Source organism: Tympanuchus pallidicinctus, unplaced genomic scaffold (assembly GCF_026119805.1).
Source record: "Tympanuchus pallidicinctus isolate F22 unplaced genomic scaffold, pur_lepc_1.0 scaffold18, whole genome shotgun sequence".
Taxonomy (NCBI): domain Eukaryota; kingdom Metazoa; phylum Chordata; class Aves; order Galliformes; family Phasianidae; genus Tympanuchus; species Tympanuchus pallidicinctus.
The window spans coordinates 5,875,075-5,895,228 of record NW_026294699.1 but is presented as its reverse complement, the minus strand read 5'-3'; the positions used below and the strand labels follow the sequence as shown (position 1 = coordinate 5,895,228).

Below are 20,154 nucleotides of genomic sequence, written 5' to 3'. Positions count from 1 at the left end.
CCAGAAAAAATCTGGTTTGCTTCAGTTTTTGGAACGGTCTGATCATTGTTCATTTCTGATACACATGCAAAAATCAGTGTTTCTTTATGAGTAAAGGATTTAAAATAAAATAGGGAATTTTTTTCTACACACTTAAAATGTTTCTATGTATTCAGGTCTTTTGTCATTCTTGTAAGACCTACAATCTTCCAATACAGAAAAATACTGTTGTGCAAAATACTGGCAGCAGCACTGCAGGATATCTAGAATTAGCAGTTCATTACAGCAGTGTCAGTTGAACAAATGCTCGCTCTCTTACAAAAAAGGAAACATCTAAACAAACAGCAAAACAAAATAACCCTATTAGTTGTCATGGAAAATTCTACTGCTGTATGAATAAAATTACTTCTGCATGGCTTAGTAGAGTACTTGTGTTTAAAAGTCATAACCATGTTGGGTTATGGTGGGCTATGTCTGAAAAAAAACTTGATATGCCTGTCCAGCAGTCAGTTGTTGATGCTGTGTTTAGTTACATCCAGTTTCCAAATACAACCAAAAATATGCAGGATTTTGGAGGCTCATTTACTTTTTGTAGGGAAGTTGTAGGGCTAAAAATCTGCTCTGGGCAGGCTTTGGTTTCGTGCTCTGCCCACACATTGTTTCCATTATTCATTGTCGCTTTAGCCAGAGAGCAGCAGCAGTCCGAAGTCCAAAGAGGTTTAGATGATGGCCTATGATAACATTTCATTTTCTTATCCATGCTGTTGTGCTGCTGTTGCAAGTTGCCTATGAAACGTCTGCTCCAGATGATGAGAATGTGCTGTCCCTGAAGTCCTGGTGTTCATTTATCAAGTTCAATATTTCGATGCCAGCTTTTAGCAGTGACAGATGCATTTTCCTCTTTTTCTTTCAAGTGAAATCAAGTATTACTTGGACACAATGGTTTGATGGATAATCCAGCATATCTGTTTAATGCTTTCCAATTTTCGGAGATTTGTTCATTTCATTAAGTTCTGTCAAAAGACTTGGGGGGGGGGTGGGAGGGAGGGAAAGTATCATCTGCCTTATAGTCTGTTCGAAGATGTGTTGTTATTTAATTATATAGGGAGCAAAATGCTTTTTTACTAGTAGAGATGCTCTGCAGAAAAACTAAGTGTAATTTCATAGAATCAGAGACTGTTTTGGGTTGGAAGGGACCTTAAATTATAGAATCATAGAATCACAGAATAGCTTGGGCTGGAAAGACCTCAATGATCGTCCAGTTCCAATCCCTCTGTCATGGGCAGGGTTGCCAACCACTAGATCAGGCTGTCCAGGAACTCATCCAGCCTAGCCTTGAACGGCTTAAGGGATGGGCATCCACAGCTTCTCTGGGCAGCCTGTGCCAGTGCCTTACCACTCTGAATGAAGAATTTTTTCCTAATATCTAACCTAAACCTCCCCTTTTTCAGTTTAAATCCAGGGATCAAATGCATCCTTAGCAAGTTTGCTGACATACCACAAGGCTGTGCTGCAATTCAGTGAGACCTGGACAGATCAGGGAGTTGAGCAGAGATGAAGGAACATCATGCAGTTCAATATGCACGCGTACAGTCCTACACCTGGGGAGGAATAACTGCATGCATCAGCACAGGTTAGGGGTTGGTTGACGTGGTGATGAGGAGCTCTGCAGAGAAGGACCTGAGTGTTCTGGACAGCAGGTTGCCCATGAGCCAGCAGTCAGTGTGTGTTCACAGCAGTGCCCTGTGCATAAAGGGATGATCTGAGACTGTCACCCAAGCTTCCATAATCACATAGGCTGCTCACTTGGTTTGTGGGGAGATAGCTAATTTGGGTATACTTTCTGATTAGGACTTTGGTATGCAGGGATATGCTAAATCTAACAGTGCCAGTGAGCATATTTTAAACACTAACGTGTTTTATTTTACTCTTAATTCACGTGCTGTAAGTGCCCTGTTCAATAATTTAAAACTTTTCTGCATGGTTTTGTTCTTTGTAGCTGCATTAAGCAACAGGAACTGAGTTGATGAAACTTGTCATTGTTTCCCTCAAAATAAAACTGAGCTTCACCAGCTTCCTGAAATGATGCTGGCAAACTAACAAAGTGATTCTGAAATTATAGAAAATTTGTATCAGGTGTTTTTCCCTGGTTAGGTCTGTTTAAGAAGCAGAAGGATCAAGTCAGTCACCCGCTTATGAGGCTTCTGGAACGTTTTCCCAGCAAATAAAAAGAACAGCAAAACCCAAAACAAAACAACAAAAGAACAAGCATGGCCTGTTTAGTTGAGCACAGTCAGCTTTGGGGCTATTAGCAAGTATTGGAATTCCAAGTAGAAATATAAAGGATATTGGAGATGGTGTTGCTGCAGAGAACCAAGCAAGCTTTGCAGGGATGAGTTTGAGGTGCTGCTGAGACAGTGAAGCAAAATATTACAACATCTTGTAAAAAAAAGTGCTAATATGTTTACTAATAATAACATCAGCTCACTAAACTTTGTGGTTTTTGATAGGTTATGCTAGCCTGCAGCACCCAGCCAGCCAGCTGGACTCTTCCTAATTTTGCTCCCACATGCCTCTTTTTTAAAAGGGTTCCCCAAGAGTTTAGTTGCTGGTCTGGCAGAACTGGGGCAAAATGACATTTCCAGATCTGCTGTCATCTAGTGCTTTAAGGAACAGCTGGCACAAGGTACAAGTAGTTGGCGTGCCATTCCTTTTTCACAGTCACTGAGCATATTGTTCCTAAAACTTGATTCATCCATGCTGGCTCAAGGCCTAGGGAGATGCAGCTCTAGGAGCAGGAGTTATATTCAGGAGACTGAGGGCTGGGGATGTGGAGGAGGAGGAAGAGGCATGAAGAGGAGGCTCTTTCTTTGCATTATCGGGAAGGAGCTTAAGAAGGAAAAAAATATCTTACATCGCCTATGATGAAAAATGGTCTTGAAAAATATGCTTATCTGTTTGAAAAAATGCATGATTATCTTGTTTAATAGTGGTCTGTTTGAGAGCTGTTTCTTCACATACTTTATACAACACATTAAATCCTTTACACACAGACTTTTAAATACTAATTTCACAAATGTTTTTCAGAAAGGCTATTTCTTAATGATAAATCACTTTTCATCAGGTTTCTATTGATATTTTCCAGATTTCACAGAATAAGGAAGCTTAGCCCCAAAAAGATGCAGGAAAAAAAATTCATAGCTTAAAAAAAAAAGAAAAAGAAAAAAGAAAAAGCTTGGATTCCTTCCTGCTTTTTTAGGTATAGGCCCAAACAGTCAAGATTATTAAAATGATTGGTTCATACTGTTTAGAGGAAAGTGAAATAGCATCAGCTGATGTTGGTTGTGAGATATTTCATCTCCTTTAAATCTCATTTTGGAAGTCCCTTATTTGGGAAAGGAAGAGGAGAGGTTTTTTTTTTTTGTTTTTGTTTTTTTAATGAAGCTGGTATTTCCCTCAGTCTCAGCTGTTTCTCTCCTTTGCATGGGGTTGTCACAAACTCAAAACACTGCCCCATGGTGAGGAATTGGCTAAATAAGAAATGATAGTCTGTTATGATGGCACCGGAGGGAGTTATCGGATTTGCTGAGCTGGTGTGAGCTGCAGGAGTTGTGGGTCGTGTGGCCACGTGCTGGATTTCACAGGTCCAATGACAAAGTTCTTGATCTTTCCAGATCTATAAACATTAAGTTGGAAATCTCAAGAGCACTTTTTAACCTTGGTGCTTCGAAGAGTTGCTGCAAATTCAATGTGAACAGTTTTCTGTTGGAATGTTTCAGCGTTTCTCTTTTCAGTTTTCTTAAGGAAAGTGAAAAGAATTGTATAAATGTTTAAAAGTATTTTGAGATATAGTACAGGCTTTGCTCATTGCATGATAAAAACCTATTTTGAATTTAGTATGGAGAACAGCTTAGCTTCTGCCTCAGATTCCCATCTTTCATGCACATATCACCTGGGGAATCTTAGTCATGAACTTCGGTTAGCAAAAGTCAATTAAGACTTCAGTGTCATAACACCACCACAGGGCCTCCTGCTATCATGTCATTGCAAAGGTTGTTGCATTAATGAGGTATGAAAGCAGATTAACGACTAATCCAAGGTGTATGCTGCATTACTTCCTTGAAATAAGGACTGCAAATAATCAAGTACCACAGTCACATGCAATTCGAAAGCTACTTCAAATATACATAAAACATAAATAATAATATTAAAATATTATAAATAATATGAATAATGATAATATATATTGACAATTCAGAAATGAAAGATGTCTTGCACAGAAACTAATCTTGGGTGAATTTAAAACTCTGTAAGAATAGCGTATAATTTAAATACTTTTTTTCTTCACTCCTCCTAACCATCATGCAGTTGTTTTCTTAAGAGACAGGCAGCGTAGGATCCTGGCCAGCAGAAGCAGAGCAGGACATCTGTCCTTTGTGGAGGAAAAACGACAACTCAGATGTGAATGTAGATTTTTAGTTCTGAAAAACACAGGCAGTTGAATTTTGTACAGAAGAATCTTCTCAGGAAAACAAGAATCTCTTTGAAGCTCCTTTTTATTACTGCAATTTGAGAAACTGGAGTAGCTCAGACTGCGTCACTCACTGATACCTTTGTGGATGACAATAAAATTTTAAGAGACTTTTACAGATTAGAGGACCTTTTTTTTAAACTTGCAAGATGTATTTCACTGCTAAATGGCTCATAAAATCACACAGTTTAAAATGTATGTTTTTCATTTTAGATTTAATCTTTTTTATGCTGAGTGCTTGAGCATAACTGCAGCTACAGCTCTGACTCTTGTGATGGTGCTTGAATGGCTTCTACTCTAGAGGATTTGCACATAAATCTCAAAAATATGATGAGTGGTGTTTGAAATCAAGGGTAACAATCCAACTAAAATTTGCTTGAGGAGGGTTCAACTCAAGTCTGATCACCAGTGACTATGTAACAAAAATGCTGACTGGACACCAAAGCCTTATGTAGTATGGTGGGTATGTCTGCTCCAGTCCTTAGGAGGACACAACGTTCCTGGCTCCCAGTTTTGTGGAAATAGGGGCATTTGTGCCTGACCCCATAAGAATCTGTGCTCGTTGGGAGAGAGTTGTTTCATATTTATGAATCAGAAGGGGTAGACCTCCTATAAAGGATGGTGGGAAATGTGAATACAAGCAGTGCCTGCTTTCACATCATGTCCTTAGTTTTCCTTGGTGGTGGTTCCCTTGGTATGCTATTCCTTGGGTCACAACACATTTAATTTTCAGCAGTGAGTGAGCGTTGTGCTGGCTTCTTACACATACCTGCCAGCAAGTTCTGCCTGCTGGTTTGCCGCTTATTCTCGAGGTGGCAAACAAGCTTTTTATTCCTGAGCAAGCTCTTTCAGTGCTGGATGAAAAATGTAGTGTATGGGAAATTAGTTCAACTGAAAAGCAAAGTTCTGCCGAGGGGAAAATTTTCACGCTGGAAGTCTGTCATAAAATATGAGTTGCTGTGATGGGTGAATTTATAAATTGCTGTCAAACCGGTGCTGAATGGTGTTAATATGGTTGTTTAGGGCAGTGCTCATTTAATTATTAACTGTTATGATATAATATCATTATTTCTCTTGGATCTATCTTCTCTCATTTAGTGTGCTTTCTGCTGCTGGGATTTTCAAGCAGCTAAGTCTACACACTGACACTGAAGAATTATTTCTGCGTCAGATTGACCAGGAGGCCATGCTGCTACTGTAGAAACAAATACACTGTGTAAAATTGCATCTGTTTCTTGTGGGTATAAAAGCACGGTGCAATGAGCGAGGAGTTTCTGGAGTAACTTTTAAGCCTTCCAAAGCACATCTCTCTGAGGGCTGGGATAATAGAGGTGTTAAGTGAGGAGTTCAAGAAGAACTTGTAGCTGAAAACCTGGACTGAATTTCATCTCACAGCATATCCTGGGAACCAGGTTATTTCAGACCACAGACATAGGGTGGAGAGTATGCTATCTTCTGGAAGTACCAGTGGGTCTCCCAGTAGGATGGATGGATGCAGTTTTTCCTCTCACCCACAGGATAGCTTGGTCAGGCTCACATTGATAACTATGAGTTTGGATTATTATTATTTTTTTTTTCAGTGTGGCCGAAGTACACCAATGCCACTACCATCATTTTACTCGCTTCCCTTTCATCCTGATTTTCCTAAGTGTGGGAGTTTGGGTAATGTGCAAAATGATAGATTTTTGCAATATCTCAGTCCAGGGAGCGTGGCCCAGGTGCTCCTGTAGTTGAGCCTCTTGGCAGCAAGATCCCCATATTTGTGCTTTAAATAAAAAGTGCAGTTTCTCTTCACTCTTTCTGGCCCTGGAGCAGTAGAAGCAATCTGTTCTCACTGAGAAACACTGAAGCTGTGTAGAACTGGAACAAATGTAGAGATGGATTTCTGTTACAATTCTGTGGAAAATTTTGAGAAAAAGAATGTTTTTTGAGGCAAGTCTGAAAGAATTTTTTGAATGTCCAGAATGCCAATGTTTCTGAATCACCAAAAGGGCAGCACTTTAGAGAAGAGGCTACATGTTTCAATGACAGATGGAAAGCAATAATTGGGAAATAAAAACAGTATTTACTAAGCTAGGTAGATTATACTAGAATTAGTAAAAACTAGCTAAGGAATTTCAAACCTTCAGGGACAATGACTTGATATAGTTGGTGTAGTCATTGTTAATGACTGGGTTACTTGTAAGTGGTTTTCTGTTTTTAGAACATGCAGCTTAACGATGCAGTAGAGGAGGAGGATAGGGAAAGCAAACAACAGTGCTATGGTCCATCTTAGGAGAGGTGGCATGTGTAGTAGCACTCTGAGTAATAGCCTTCTATTGACATAAATTTCTTTTAAAAAAATAAAATAACAATAAAAAACTCAGTTGCATAGATTTTCAGTTTCATAGCTGTTACATGGAGATTTGTGGTAAGCAGTTTTTGATTCAATGCTCAAATCCAAAGGCAGGAAATTTGGGATTAAACCAACAGTTTTCAACAAGAGCAAAAAGAAATCTTCCCTTTCCCTGTATGTTTTAGAATCCCTCTAAAATGTCTTTTTTTCCCCCCCTAGTGCTAACTAGTTGATGTTTTGAAAAACACTGAAAATCAATCAAAACTAAAAAATATACATTTTTTTCTTTTTAAAAATATTGAAATGAAATATTATCTACCCCTTAATTACTGCTATTTGGCTGAAGGCATTAGTGGAAATTATCCATGTGTCACAAAGACAGTTTGAAAGCTGCAGTGTCAGCTCATATGTTGAAGTCTGACCAGGTGAGCAAGTCTTGGGCCACTGACCTGAGTATTATTGCAGTGAGACCAAAGTGTGATATTACATGCAGGTCTGATGTGGATGTATTTACAGTGGTGCTGAAAAGCTGGTGAAGTTGTGCAAAATGCTAAAAAGATGATTCATGGAGTGGACAAGTCATCCATGATGTTGAAACTACTTTAAAAATGATGTCTGTGTCATGAATTGTATTATTTTTAACAAATAATGTTTTTCTTTCTCCTCTATTAAGGCTCCCAAAAATGTTCAGCATCTCCACTTTTGCAAACTGAGGCTTTACTAAACTTTACGGACTTCATGCTTTTTTACAGCATTAACAGGATTTAGTGCGTGGACTTCATCGTGCTTCCGATGACTGAATTAGCTTGCTCATTAACCACTGGACAGCTGATTAATTTTTCACTGATTTATTTATTTATTTTTCCCTTCCAGGTTTATGATGAATGTGACTTGGGAAGGTAAAGATTTGTCCTTCACTGCCGACGGTTATCAGGCACACCCCAGGCTGGTGGTGATCGTACTGAACAAAGATCGTGTGTGGGAGAAGGTGAGCATCATCCGTAGGTAAAGAACTTGGGAGGAGATAGGAGAGACTTGGCAGAACCATATTAAAGATGAGCAGACAGATTAATATCACACACATCAATGATGATATTCTGCTGTAGCAGGTTTGTCACAACAGTTCAGAGAAGGTAATTTTGCTTTATTTTGGGTAGGTCTAAGGAATTTTAATGAGGAAGGCAATGTATCAGTGAAGAGATCACATGGATTTCATGTTTTTATGAAATGCACCTTTTGTTTCTCTAGCACAATTTAGCCAGCTAGAATGGGTGACTGAAAAATTTCCTGAAACTTGGACCTTAAGTGTCTGAGTGCATGGATTTGTGTATCTCAACATAATTCAGGAGCTATACAGAAAAGTCCTTTTATTTGGTTGATGGGATTTTTCAACAGAATTTAAGCAGATTTTATTCTCAATTTTGGCTCTGATGTTTTGCAGGATAGTTGTGATACCATGTGTCAAAAACCAACACCTTAGTGTTTGTTTGCACTATGGGAAAAAATACAGATGTATCATACCCCCTGATCTATTTTAAATTCATAAAGCATGACTGTGCATTATCTAAATTGCTGCTGAAATCTTTGAACTCTTTTGTCTGATACTTTTAGGATCTCATAAATCCAATTCTTTTTTGTAAGGCTGTCAGGTTCTTCATGATGTTGAATAATAATGACAAAATAAGAATTATTTGACGTAGGACATCTCTGTAAATATGCTAGTCATGCAAAACAGAGAGAGTAGTCCTAGATTATGCTGTGTGCTTCTTGACATTCATTTGATTTAATTCTCTGGATAAATTTAATTCTACCCGAATCTGTCAGTTGGAATCATTGGAGAATCTCTTGCTTAGTATCTATTATGCCAATTACTTACCTAATTTTAAAATTCTGCAACAGTCTTCATATCACATATAATGTTCTGGAAAAGTGTTATCCTAGTTGGGGAATATTAGTGTGGCACTGAGGGCAGAAAATGGGCATATTGGTAGACAACAGTGCTCATGGTGTCATAAATTTATTTTGGATCTTGATACTTCTCTAAAGAGAGCACTCACCCGACATGGGGAAATAGGTTAAATGCTCTTGAAAAATGAGTGAAGAAATGCTCAATATATGCACCAACAATATGTGCAAGAAATAAGTTGAGCCACTTTTAACCTTTGAGTGTCTCCTTTATGAGAGCATGGATGTTTCAGTCCAGCTTCTGCTGTAGTTAGTTGAGCATATTGTATGGCAGAAGTGTACACTCCACCTACTGCACTGGGCTACAAGGCTCTCTGTAGGATGAGACCTACAGTTTTCATCTGGTGTGTATGAGGTGTTTTTAGAAGGGAAAAGAGTGACTGAGAGGACATTGCTGCCCAGAAAATGTTCTGCATCTACTCCTAGATTCTACCTAGATTTAGAGCCCTTTTGGTAGAGGCCAGATGAGATATTTTGGTAGAGAGAGCCTGCCCCTAGCTGCAGTTTTGTCTGCTTCTCTATCGTAGGACTATGGGAAAGCAGCCAGGTTTAATTATGTCAGAGCAGAGAAGTGAAAGGCAGCCAAGAACGGGCTGTCACCACCAGAATTATCCCTCTGACCACAAGCTGATCCCTGCCTCCATGGATGAAGACAAATAAACTGACTAATCAATTATCCTGGCAAGCTGGAGGCAACTTTCAGCCGTATTGGAGCACCCCACATTTATAGCAGAATTTCACTCTGCTCTTCAGAAATAACAGAAACGTTCCTCTGATTAGACACACAAGGAGGTTCTTGCCCACCCCAGGTTTATTTGAACATCTCTGTAGTGCCGTACTGATGTTCTTTCCAAGTTTCTTTCCTCACTTCTTATCTCGTAGGAGAAAGGAGAAAGAAATTGGCTTTCTCACTGCACTGTTTTGCTCAGTTTCAAAACTGACATCTGTGGTCCAACATTTCCTGCTTTGAGTTTCCTGACAAGTGCATGCATTTACTTCTGATTGCAGTATTTCAGTTAGCATCACAGAATTGTTTTACTGAAGTCTTATTAAATATTCTCAGTCGTAGATGGAAAACATCAAATCCTAGAATCTAATTAAATGATTTGCTCATGTGAAAAACTGCCAATGCAACAGTCTGCTAATCCTTGTAATATAACTAATGTACACAGAAATTTGAGTACTTGCTCTATATTTTATGTAAGAAAGAGTAATAGTGTTTTATGTGAGGATTTTTTTTGTCCAATATCCTCTTGAAAGTATAAGATTTAATATGAAAACTCAATTTTCTTCTGTTTAGGTAATAATCTGCTTTTATTTAAGCACAGTTTTCCTTGGTCTCAAAATTGATATACTTGATTCAAGGCTTGAGGTTATAGAAAATTCACTCAAGCATAGTTGAAGAGCATTCATCTTACCCCTAGGAAAATAAGCTCATTTTTCCACTGCAGATGACTCAGTATCAAAACTTTGAAATAGAAACTTTACATATAAATGGGATTGACTGAGGAATTTGTCCCATATCTGATTCTGAAAAAAGCTGGTTGGATGATAATTGTTTGAAGACTGAAAATCACTTTTGGGCATGTTCTGCAGGCATCCAGCAAGATATTTTGACAGATCATTGAGCAGCTGCTCGAACTTCTGTCATCAACATTCATATTCTCCCTTCTAATCTTGACAGGCAACAGGGTTGCTGTTCTCAGACAAGAGATTTTTAAGAAGACAAGCTTAATGTTTCAATGAAACTTAATATATTTGCCAGTGCTGCCCAGTGATCACCAACGCTCTGCAGCAACACTGACTTAAACTGAAGAAAATCTCAAGATCCATCAGTACCAGCTGCACGTTCCCCATTAAGCTCATCTCAGTGCAAAGTGACCTTTATGTTTCACCTTGCCTGCTCACTGAGTTCCAAACTTCACAGGCTATTAGTTTTCGTTTCATTCTGTTTTTTTTTTCCTCCTTAAATTGGGAAAATTAATTGACATAAAACCAATCAACCCAATATTAAAATGATATACTGGAATATAAATAGCAGTAGCAGAATCAGGTTAACTTTAATTAGCTGTGTGTATGCTGTATGTTAAATAAGGTTGGGAGGACTATGTTGCATTTACAGATAATCATATTCTGTGTGTAAAGATGAGTTCCAGAATAAAAGAAATTTTGTTGGTGCTCTCCAATTAATAGAGGTGAAGTTAGCTTGAGGATGTCAATATTTTCTTCTCTCTTCTGAGAACTAAATTGTGGACCAACACTGACTAAGTTGTAGATCTGTGATTTATTCTTTGCTTTGGTGAGCATGAGTGCAGTAGGCAAGTTACAGTAATGGATGAACCATTATTTATCTCCAAGTTTATTCTAAATGTAACCAAAGATTTTAAGCTTTCTTATTAATGCAGGAATTAGTGTAGAACTTGAATTTGCTCTGATAAACTAACATATGCCAGATGTGCAAACCCTGTATGAGGTTGTACGTATTTGTATCTAGGAAGAAATGAGTAGGCAGAGAGTGCACGATTCCTGCCGGGAATAAATGGACCAAGGTCTTCACAGAGAGTTCTATCTGTCTACTGACATCTACTTTCGTGTGGCTAAGGAGAGACAACTGTCAGATGAAATGGCATAGATGAAACTTCACTGGACAAAAACTGGAAAGCCTGACACTTGGTCAGATTTCTGACAAAGTTTTTTGTCTGTGATAATACTGTGATAATAAACCATCAGAGTGTTTTTTGGGAACTTGTGTGCGAAGCGAAGTTCATGACAGCTGAAGGATCATTCCAGGGAGACCTTGTGATGGCCTTCCAGTACACGAAGGGGCCTAAAGGAAGGATGAGGAGGGACTCTGGCAGGGAGTGTGGTGATAGAAGGAGGAGCAATGATTTGAAACTAAAAGAAAGTACATTTAGATCAGAAATTAGCAAGACTCAGAGGGTGGGTAAGGCACTGGCACGGGCTGCCCAGAGAAGCTACGGAAGCCCCATCCCTGGAATTGCTCAGTGCCAGGCTGGGGGAGGCCCTGAGCAGCCTGGTCCAGCTGGAGGTGTACCTGGCAGGTATTATGGAGGTGCTTGGAGCTAGACCATCTTTAAGGTCCCTTTAACTCAAACTGTTCTATAATCCTATGATGATGATGGGGCTAAAATTTGCTAAAATTTATAATATGTCTATATGAACTACTATGCATGATCTAATGCTGTACCATTTGTCAGTAGCTTTGTGCCTAAGCTGATGCCCATAGCAGATGCAGCATGCCCTTAACATGTCAGGTTATCTTTTTCCTTGCTTCATTCTTGTCATTTAGGGTATTTAGTCTTACTGTAACATCCCTATATTGGTACTGCTGAGTGAAGGTTCTTTGTATGTTGTTTCTGTGTCAGGGAGCTTCAACTTGGTCAAAGGAAAGGCCTTTCAGCTTTTCCTGTGCTGGATTTTTTGAATTACAGCAATTATTATCCACCATTTCTTAATGTCCTGTATTCCAAAGAATGATTATTCCTTTCTTATTTCTACTTTTCTTCCTTTCTGTTTGTTTATAATCTCTGTGGGTAATTAATTTTCCTATGAGCCTTGATGGCTGTGGTCTTGGTGCTTTCCTGTCAGTGTAAGGAGCAGCCATAAGGGATGAACAGTACATTTGCATACCCCATGTGAGATTTTGCACTAATTTTTGAAAACTTCAAAGTCTTCAAATGGCCATCTTCATCTAAGATATAAGGCTGTAAACCATTCCTTATTAATAAGATATGAAAATGCCCACGTCATATTTTGTCATTTAAATTAAGAACGTCAATATGAAATGCAAACCTTGACCAGCATGAAGCAACACAAAGGTTTTGCAACAGAAGGTCCACAACAGATGCTGGTTCTGGAGAAAGGATTTTTCTTGTGTTCTTTGTTCTGCTGCTATTTGTTATTACTATTCTGACAAAGTTGATTTATGCTCCTTAGTTATTGATGTAAGACTTGCCTTGTACGTGGAAATGGGTGTTCAAATAAAATCAACAAATAGTTTTTCTGTAGATCAAGATGAGTTAGATTTTGTATTTGCTCAGCATTATTTTCCTCATGAAAGTGTGACAGATCAAAAAGTATGTTTGCAATATATGTGTGTTCAGCGTAGAAAAAGAATCTGTGATTTTATTTTTTTTTCCTTTTTAAAGGTTTATTGGGGTAATCCTGTGAGTGCATTTAGCATCTGTGTTGTCATGCAACATTTTCCCTTACAAAAGGATGACGGCTGCGTATTGCGTACAGCTCCCATCTGCTGGGAAGAGGGTGATAGGACCGAGTTATTTGTTTGTTTTCTCTGAGATGTGCTGGTGTGACAGACTTTCTTTTTGTGCCAATGCTGGCATGCAAAAGAGAATGCTCTGCTCTTTTCTCTCTCTACTCAGGATCTGGCCTTTCTTTGTTTCTCTCATTCCATGAGGGTGTGTGGTTAGGATTATACCAACCATCTATGTGTTATTTAGAGACTGCTTAGGGTGCAGCAGGAGAGGGGACCCTGCAGTGTACAGCAATGAGTAGTTTTGCTGCTTTTCCTTCTTAGCTGTATTTCTGTTGCTTTTCTGATAACCACACCAAATAGTTAATTACTGGGCTCTTCAGAAAATGAATAGGCATGAACAAGGTGGCCAAAGTGCATAGTTAATACATGGTATTTGCAAGGTACTTTAGACAAGAGTGAATGAGACAAGGATCCTGTGGTTGCTAATTCAGGTTGATGTTAAATGAACTCTTCCGTGCTCTCTGCTATTTTTTGTTTTTCCTTCTCTGTTAAGCAAAAGAGAAAATTATAGTCTGCATAAAAAGAGGAAATAAAGAAGAATGTAGATGTTTAAAAGAAATACAGTGATAGATGAATACATATTTTTTTAATAATGGGAGCACTAATTCTTGCATCTACAATAGTGAAATAAACTCTTTACCTTTATATGTGAAAGAACTGACTGTATATATGTATCTGTTTATATATTGTAAGAGTTATGTTCCTCTGGGCATATATAAGAGGTTTTATAATTTGGGACAGGATCTTTCCCAAAACCAATTCTATTGCTTTCTTTTCAAAAGGAGGTCATCTTCAATATTTCTTTGAGACACATATTACTGTGTTAGCAATCTAACTAGGAATGACAGAAATTTATCATAAACACTTAGGTATTTCATGGCTTTTCCACAAAGCAGGGTAAAGTTTATTTGGGTTCAGATTATGACAGTTCCATGGGCAGAGAATGTCTGTATTTTTTTTTTTTTTTTTTTTAAACATTTTCCTCAGGTTGAATGTTCTGGTTTGAAAACAATGCTGTGTTTATTACTTTTAACTTCATCTCAGTACATTTTCACATTCTTCCTCTGTTTTTGAGTCTACCAACAGAGAAATACCATAGCATCTGCTGATATTAAGCTCATTTTCCATTTAATTACTCCAGTAATGTTAATTGAATTCTTAGGAGGTCTAGGCAGAATGAGAACTTTCCTAGACATGCTTCTATGGTCTTTTCACTCCAAGTTTTTTATTTTTTTCTCTATAGCTCAGTTTGCTAGAGACTGTAACTATATGTAGTTAATTGAGTTTAAGTTTGGAACATAAATCAGAATTTTAGACTTGTCTTTGAACCATTCAGTAGTTCCACCTTCCATATTGCATAATCCAGAAGTCCAAATACTCCTGCTCTGCTTTATTTAATGCTCAATTAAATGCCTGTCATTCTAACAGAACTCATACTACCAACTGTCTAAATGGAAAAGAGATTTTAAAGAACACGTTTTTTAAAAATAGCTGTATTTTTCATGTATTCGACAGCTGCCTACTTGGGCTGAGGAAGTGACTCGTCATCAGATGAGATTTTGTAACAGCTCGCGGTTGAAGGTGAAGATGATCGTGTGTTACACTTAAATGAAGATTGATTTAAGATATTTTTAATCTTCTAGGAAGAGGAGAGGGAGGAAAACTGATCAAACTATACCGATTTATCTACAGTTCCTGCCATTAGGGAGTGGCTGCACCAAGTATAGAAGTTGCATTTTGTTTTGATTTCATTGTGCCTGCCACACCAACCCAAATACTTGAGATTCACCTTGATGCAGGTAGAATATGAAACTGGCTGCCTAACATTAACAAGCTGTGCTTTCAGCTGACTCTCTGACTAGCAGAAGTGATTCTCTGCCCCACACTAAGTTTTGAAATCTTAAAAGAATATTTCTATTATGTTTCAGAGGGAAAAAAAATTACAATTTCAAGTTCAATGGATGAAAACCCAACAAAAAAAAAATCAAAACAAAAACCTCAACTAATTAAGGCAGGTGAAATTTGTTAAATTTATCTCTATGTATTCTGATAAACAGCAAATCCAGAACTAAATATGCAATGTCTTCATTAAAACACCTTTCTTTCTTTCCTTTTTATCTTTTGAACAGCAAAAAAAATGCCTACTTTCTGATCTGTTCTCTTAAAGAGTAGAGTAGAATAGCTGAAGTGGAAAGGACATTGACATTTTATCGAGTTCAACTGCCTGACCACTTCAGGCCCAGAGGAATAATTCTTTCAAATTTGCTTCAACTTTCTTTCAAATCCAAATTACTTTCAATTCAAATTCAATTCATATTTCTTTCACTTTTTTCTTTCTTTAAGTGGAAAAAAATTCTTTCAGGAAAAGGAGGAGAAAAAATTATCTTCAGGAAAATTCTCTTCTACCCATCTCATAACTTATCGACATAGAGTTTTGGCAGCCTGGCCTTTGTAGTGTTTTTACTCTCACTGACCTCTTGCCTCTGGCTAACTTTTTTCCAAGCAGTGATGGCTTGAAGACTGTGAGATAAGTGAAGACTTCTGAATGGCAGAGTTCACTTGAGATTGGTTATGTAGAAGTTGGGATTTCTAGGCCGCAGACATAAAGAATAAGATTCATCATTGTAGTAGAAGGATTTCCACAGTAGAAACTGTGTTTCAATGTTATCTGTGACTTTACTACATTTATTTATTTATTTATTTTATATCTCCCAGTCTTTGCTTAGCTATGCAAATTATGTCAGATATCTGTTATGAATACATGGATTTACTGCTTACTCCTTTAGATTCCTGTTTTGTGAAACATGAGAAAGAACATTTATTTCCAAATTCTTCATGCAGCAAGTCCAGCCAGGATTATCCAGTCACAACTTTGTCCAGTCTACACATAAGTTCATTTGCTGGTTTGGTGTAAAGGCTTCTGGGGCTGTGGCTGCCAGCACTGATCAGAGAGTGGCTTGGGCATATAAATCATTTTCTGTTAGAATACAGGTAGGGTTTATGGGTATATGGTCTAGTACCAGATCTGGAGGTTGTCAGCCCTGCCTGTGGCAGGGGGGTTGGAACTTCTTGGTGTCCCTTCTAACCCAAGCCATTCTATGATTCTGTGGTATATTGTCAACAGTGCTTCAAAACATGCAGATTTCCTTTCATTGTGTTGTGCACTGTATTCCTTTACATAACAGCTGTTTGAACCAAAAGATTTAACAGATTTGAGCAACCAATAACTACATTCCACTTCTTGCTTCTTCTTCTTGACATGAGAATGTGTATTCTGCTGACATTTGCTTTTAAAAAATAAAGTAACTAGTAAGCAATTCAGCTTTTCTGTACCTTTTACATTATGTGGTAGCTAACAAGAAACAATGTAGATATTGAGCCTTTATACTGTCACAATCACCTGCCCTTTTTTTTTTCCAGTTGTTTCCTCCTGCTTTGTTGTCTAATTCCAATCAATGAGATTTTATTCTGAATTCTTTGATGATAAACTGTATGAGTCACGATTTGATAACATTAACATCTTCAGAGAAAAACTTGTAACCTCAGGTTACACTTGATTGGTGTGTAACAATGGTATCAGTTTTACCAATGGTGTCAGTTTTACCTTCAGATGATTAATGGTTTACCATAGCCTGCATTGCAGTGATTTCTTGGCTGTTTCATGAATATTTGTATAAGGGATATCAGTATCACAAGGTAAGCATACTAGTTGAAAAAGGAACCCCTTGAGCCTCCAATCTAGAGACTTGAACTTGGTCAGAGGATGACATTTTCAGTTCATTTCATCAGTAGCTATGATGATCTCAAAGTAGCATGTTCTGCAAAAAGTGTGCTGCAAGGCACTGGAGGCAAATGCTGGAGCTGTCCAGGTTGGTCAGCTATTTCACCGTAACATGGTTTATTCAAATGTAGTTCTTGCCTCCCACTGAAAATAGCAGCTGAACTTTTCATATTTTAGTTTTTATATCTTATAGATGAACTTATTCTACTGCCTTTGGAGGTGAAGTCAGGTCTTGCGTGCCTTTGGTGTCTCAGTTGTTTTTCTTTGCTGTCACAGATAAGTCATTAAAGAGTTTTGAATAAGAACTTAACATTTGAGTTTGCACAGAAATTCTTCCATTTTCAAGCAAATCTCTTTATAAAGTTCAGAAATAAAATGGAAATGTGTTATGACCAGTTTTTCCCATCTAAGCATGTGAAACTTTTTCATGCATTCAAAAGAGATACTGATTGGATATAGTCCTAGATCTGAATTTTACGTAAGTGACACAAATGCTGATCTTGCAAGACAGCAAAATATGGATTCAATTTCATAAATTCTCTGAATTTCAGTAGGAACATATTAATGTTTCAGTTTTACTTAGTCTGCAGCTTTTCTCTGTCATTTCAACTCTTCACCTTTTAAAAATTGATACCATCAATTGCACAAGGATGTTGAAAGAACTGAATAATATATGAGGTTACAAAACACTGTGTAAATAATTAATACCATTCAGATTCTTATTAGCAGTACTACTATTAGTTCTGTTGAGGCTGGAAGGCTTCTAATGTAACTATAAAAACCTTAATGTATTTTGACCACGTGCTTTAATTGCAGAAAGCTAAGTTCTTACCCTGCATTTAAAATAAATAAAGAAAAAAAGTGTTTTGATCATTCAGAACTGTAGCTGAATGGTAGAAAGAAGTGCAACATGTGTTCTTCAGCACCATTACCAAATAAAGATGAAAGCTGTTCACCTGTGAGTCCAGCATCAGTGACAGAGCACATCCAATGTTCATTCTAACTATTTAAATCAGGACAAGCAAATCCAACACAAATACTACCCAAACAAAAGGAGTGACATAGAGGCATTACTAATTACTCTTTCTTATTTGCCATTTTCCCATCAGCAAGGCTTCTCAGGAATATTCTGCCATTGTTCATTACATTGAAATCTTCATCCTGTTCTTTTTTGCCACTGTGCTTTCTGACTCTGTGTGTCCCTCACTGCACTGTGGGATGACCTGCAATGCCTCTTTGAAGCCCAAGTGAATTCAGTGTGCTGGCAATGCAGCAGCAGAATTCTTCAGAGAGAAGTGGTGATGCTCCTGAGGCCTGAGGGAAGGTCTTAATTACTTTTTGCCACTCATATAATAAGAGACTATGGAGGTAGATCTGTGGAAAAAGCAGATGTTTGGATTTTAGAGACTTAATCAATATAACATTTCTTTAGATATGCAGCTACCTAAAAAATGAGCGTTTCCCCATGTTCAGCTCCTTAAAAACATCACTGATTGCATCCTCCTCAGAACAATAAAAGGGCAATTGTTTTAAGTAAAGTATTGAAATATGTCATGATTGCTGTTTTAACAACAAAGCAGCCACTGTATTTTTGATAAGATCAGATAAGTGCATATCACAGAGGGCTGTTTGTGTTCCTTTGGTCTGTGTGACAGTGATGCACACTGGAGGTGCTTCCAGAGCCTTTACCAGGACATGCAGAACAGCATGCACTGCTCTTGCCATGTTCCTGGACACCCAATGGCAATTGAGCCCCAGTCACCTTACTTTTCTTACTGCTGTTTGGAATAGGCAGGCACATTTTCCACTGTTGTACTCAGTGTATTTGTTTGGTGGAAGGCTCTGGCTGGAGCCTCCTGGCGTACTTACGGTGTAGCCATCAATGATGCTGTCTAAGCTGACATAAAGCAGCGCAGACACTGCTGTGAATGAGATTATGTACCAGAACTTGGCAATCAAACAGTTTTTTGCAATATAACTGTCTTGTAGAGTTAAGTACATTTGTTTTCCTGTGCATAGAATTGTTTTTCTCAAAGGCTACATCTACATCTATTGTGTTCTGATTAAATTACTTACTAGAACTGTAAGTAATATAATTTCCGTGCCTGGTTCCTGCTGGTTTAGAATTCCTCATTCTCTTGGGATATTTTGAATTTCCTAATTTAAGTGTATAAAGATTTGGCATTTCCACCTCTTACTTTAAAGTTCAGCAAAATATCTTGCGTTAGAAACAGGACAGAAAGGAAACTGCAAAGGGCACATATTTGTCTACTTCTCTAAATGGGAAGAGATACAAATTATGTTCTTTGGGCACTTTTGCAATTCATTTTAAAGTCTTTAGAAGACCAAAGGGAAGAAAAAATTTCATACAGTCTTTTTTTTTTAGCATCTGAGCATCGTTAATTCCCACTATTTTCCTTGCAAAACAAGTATTTCACTAGTCTCATGATTATTTGTAATTTGTTTAGCTTAAGTAACTGAAGGATTATTAAAATGTATTGGTTTATAAATTATGTGGACTGGTAGCTCATTTATATAATCTGTCATTACTGCTCTGGTAAACTGCAATTAGATTTACAGATACAAAGTAGTTAAAAATGCTAGAGCTTTCAAAACACTTAAATCATTTTTTAATCATATGCCCACTGCTGGTGTTCTAGCAGTGGAAAAAAATACAGGTTCATTAGGGCTGGGTAATTTATAATAGTAAATAAGATAATTTATAATAATAAATATATAATTTAAAAGTAAAACTGGACATGCTCCCCAGTAGTCCTAAAACCACATATTTACTCTAACAGCAAAGGCTTGTTTGATTAGTTGCTAAACTTTTTGAATTATTTGGCAGTAATTAAGGCAGAATGTATTATTTCTACTAAGAAACATGTCATGTCGATTATGCTTCTGTTCTGCTTAGTTTGGCCCAGCTCAGAAACCCCAGGACTCGGCAAAATGCTTTAGCAATGCCTTCTCAAATGTGAAGCCTCCTCTAACACATGAAGTAATTTCTGTAGAGAAGACATAGAACTGTTGTGATTCTTTGGTCATCGGCCCGGCAAAGCCATTAGTTTTCTTTTTATTTTTGATGCCTGTTTTCTTACTACTTAACAGATTGATTACAGGCATGTTTGCTGTTCTGGTTCAAATGCATATGATACCTGCCATATTTCTGTACGCCTGTAGCCAAGTGATAGCTACCATTAGCTGGTATTATCAAGGCTTTGTAAAGCTTTTCTCTCTTGAAATAGCATTATCTTATTTGTCAT

The 20,154-nt window shown here is 37.7% G+C and overlaps 1 protein-coding gene across 5 annotated transcripts in view; it reads left to right on the top strand.

The window, feature by feature from the left end:
• The window catches only part of GRIN2A (glutamate ionotropic receptor NMDA type subunit 2A), a 161,432-nt gene that overhangs the window by 90,110 nt on the left and 51,168 nt on the right, over positions 1 to 20,154 (top strand). For all 5 annotated transcript variants that reach the window (XM_052680127.1, XM_052680126.1, XM_052680125.1 and 2 more), the window contains one exon: positions 7,719 to 7,833. In XM_052680127.1, coding sequence (XP_052536087.1) covers positions 7,719 to 7,833 — 115 coding nt within the window. The remainder of the gene's footprint in view (positions 1 to 7,718; positions 7,834 to 20,154) is intronic.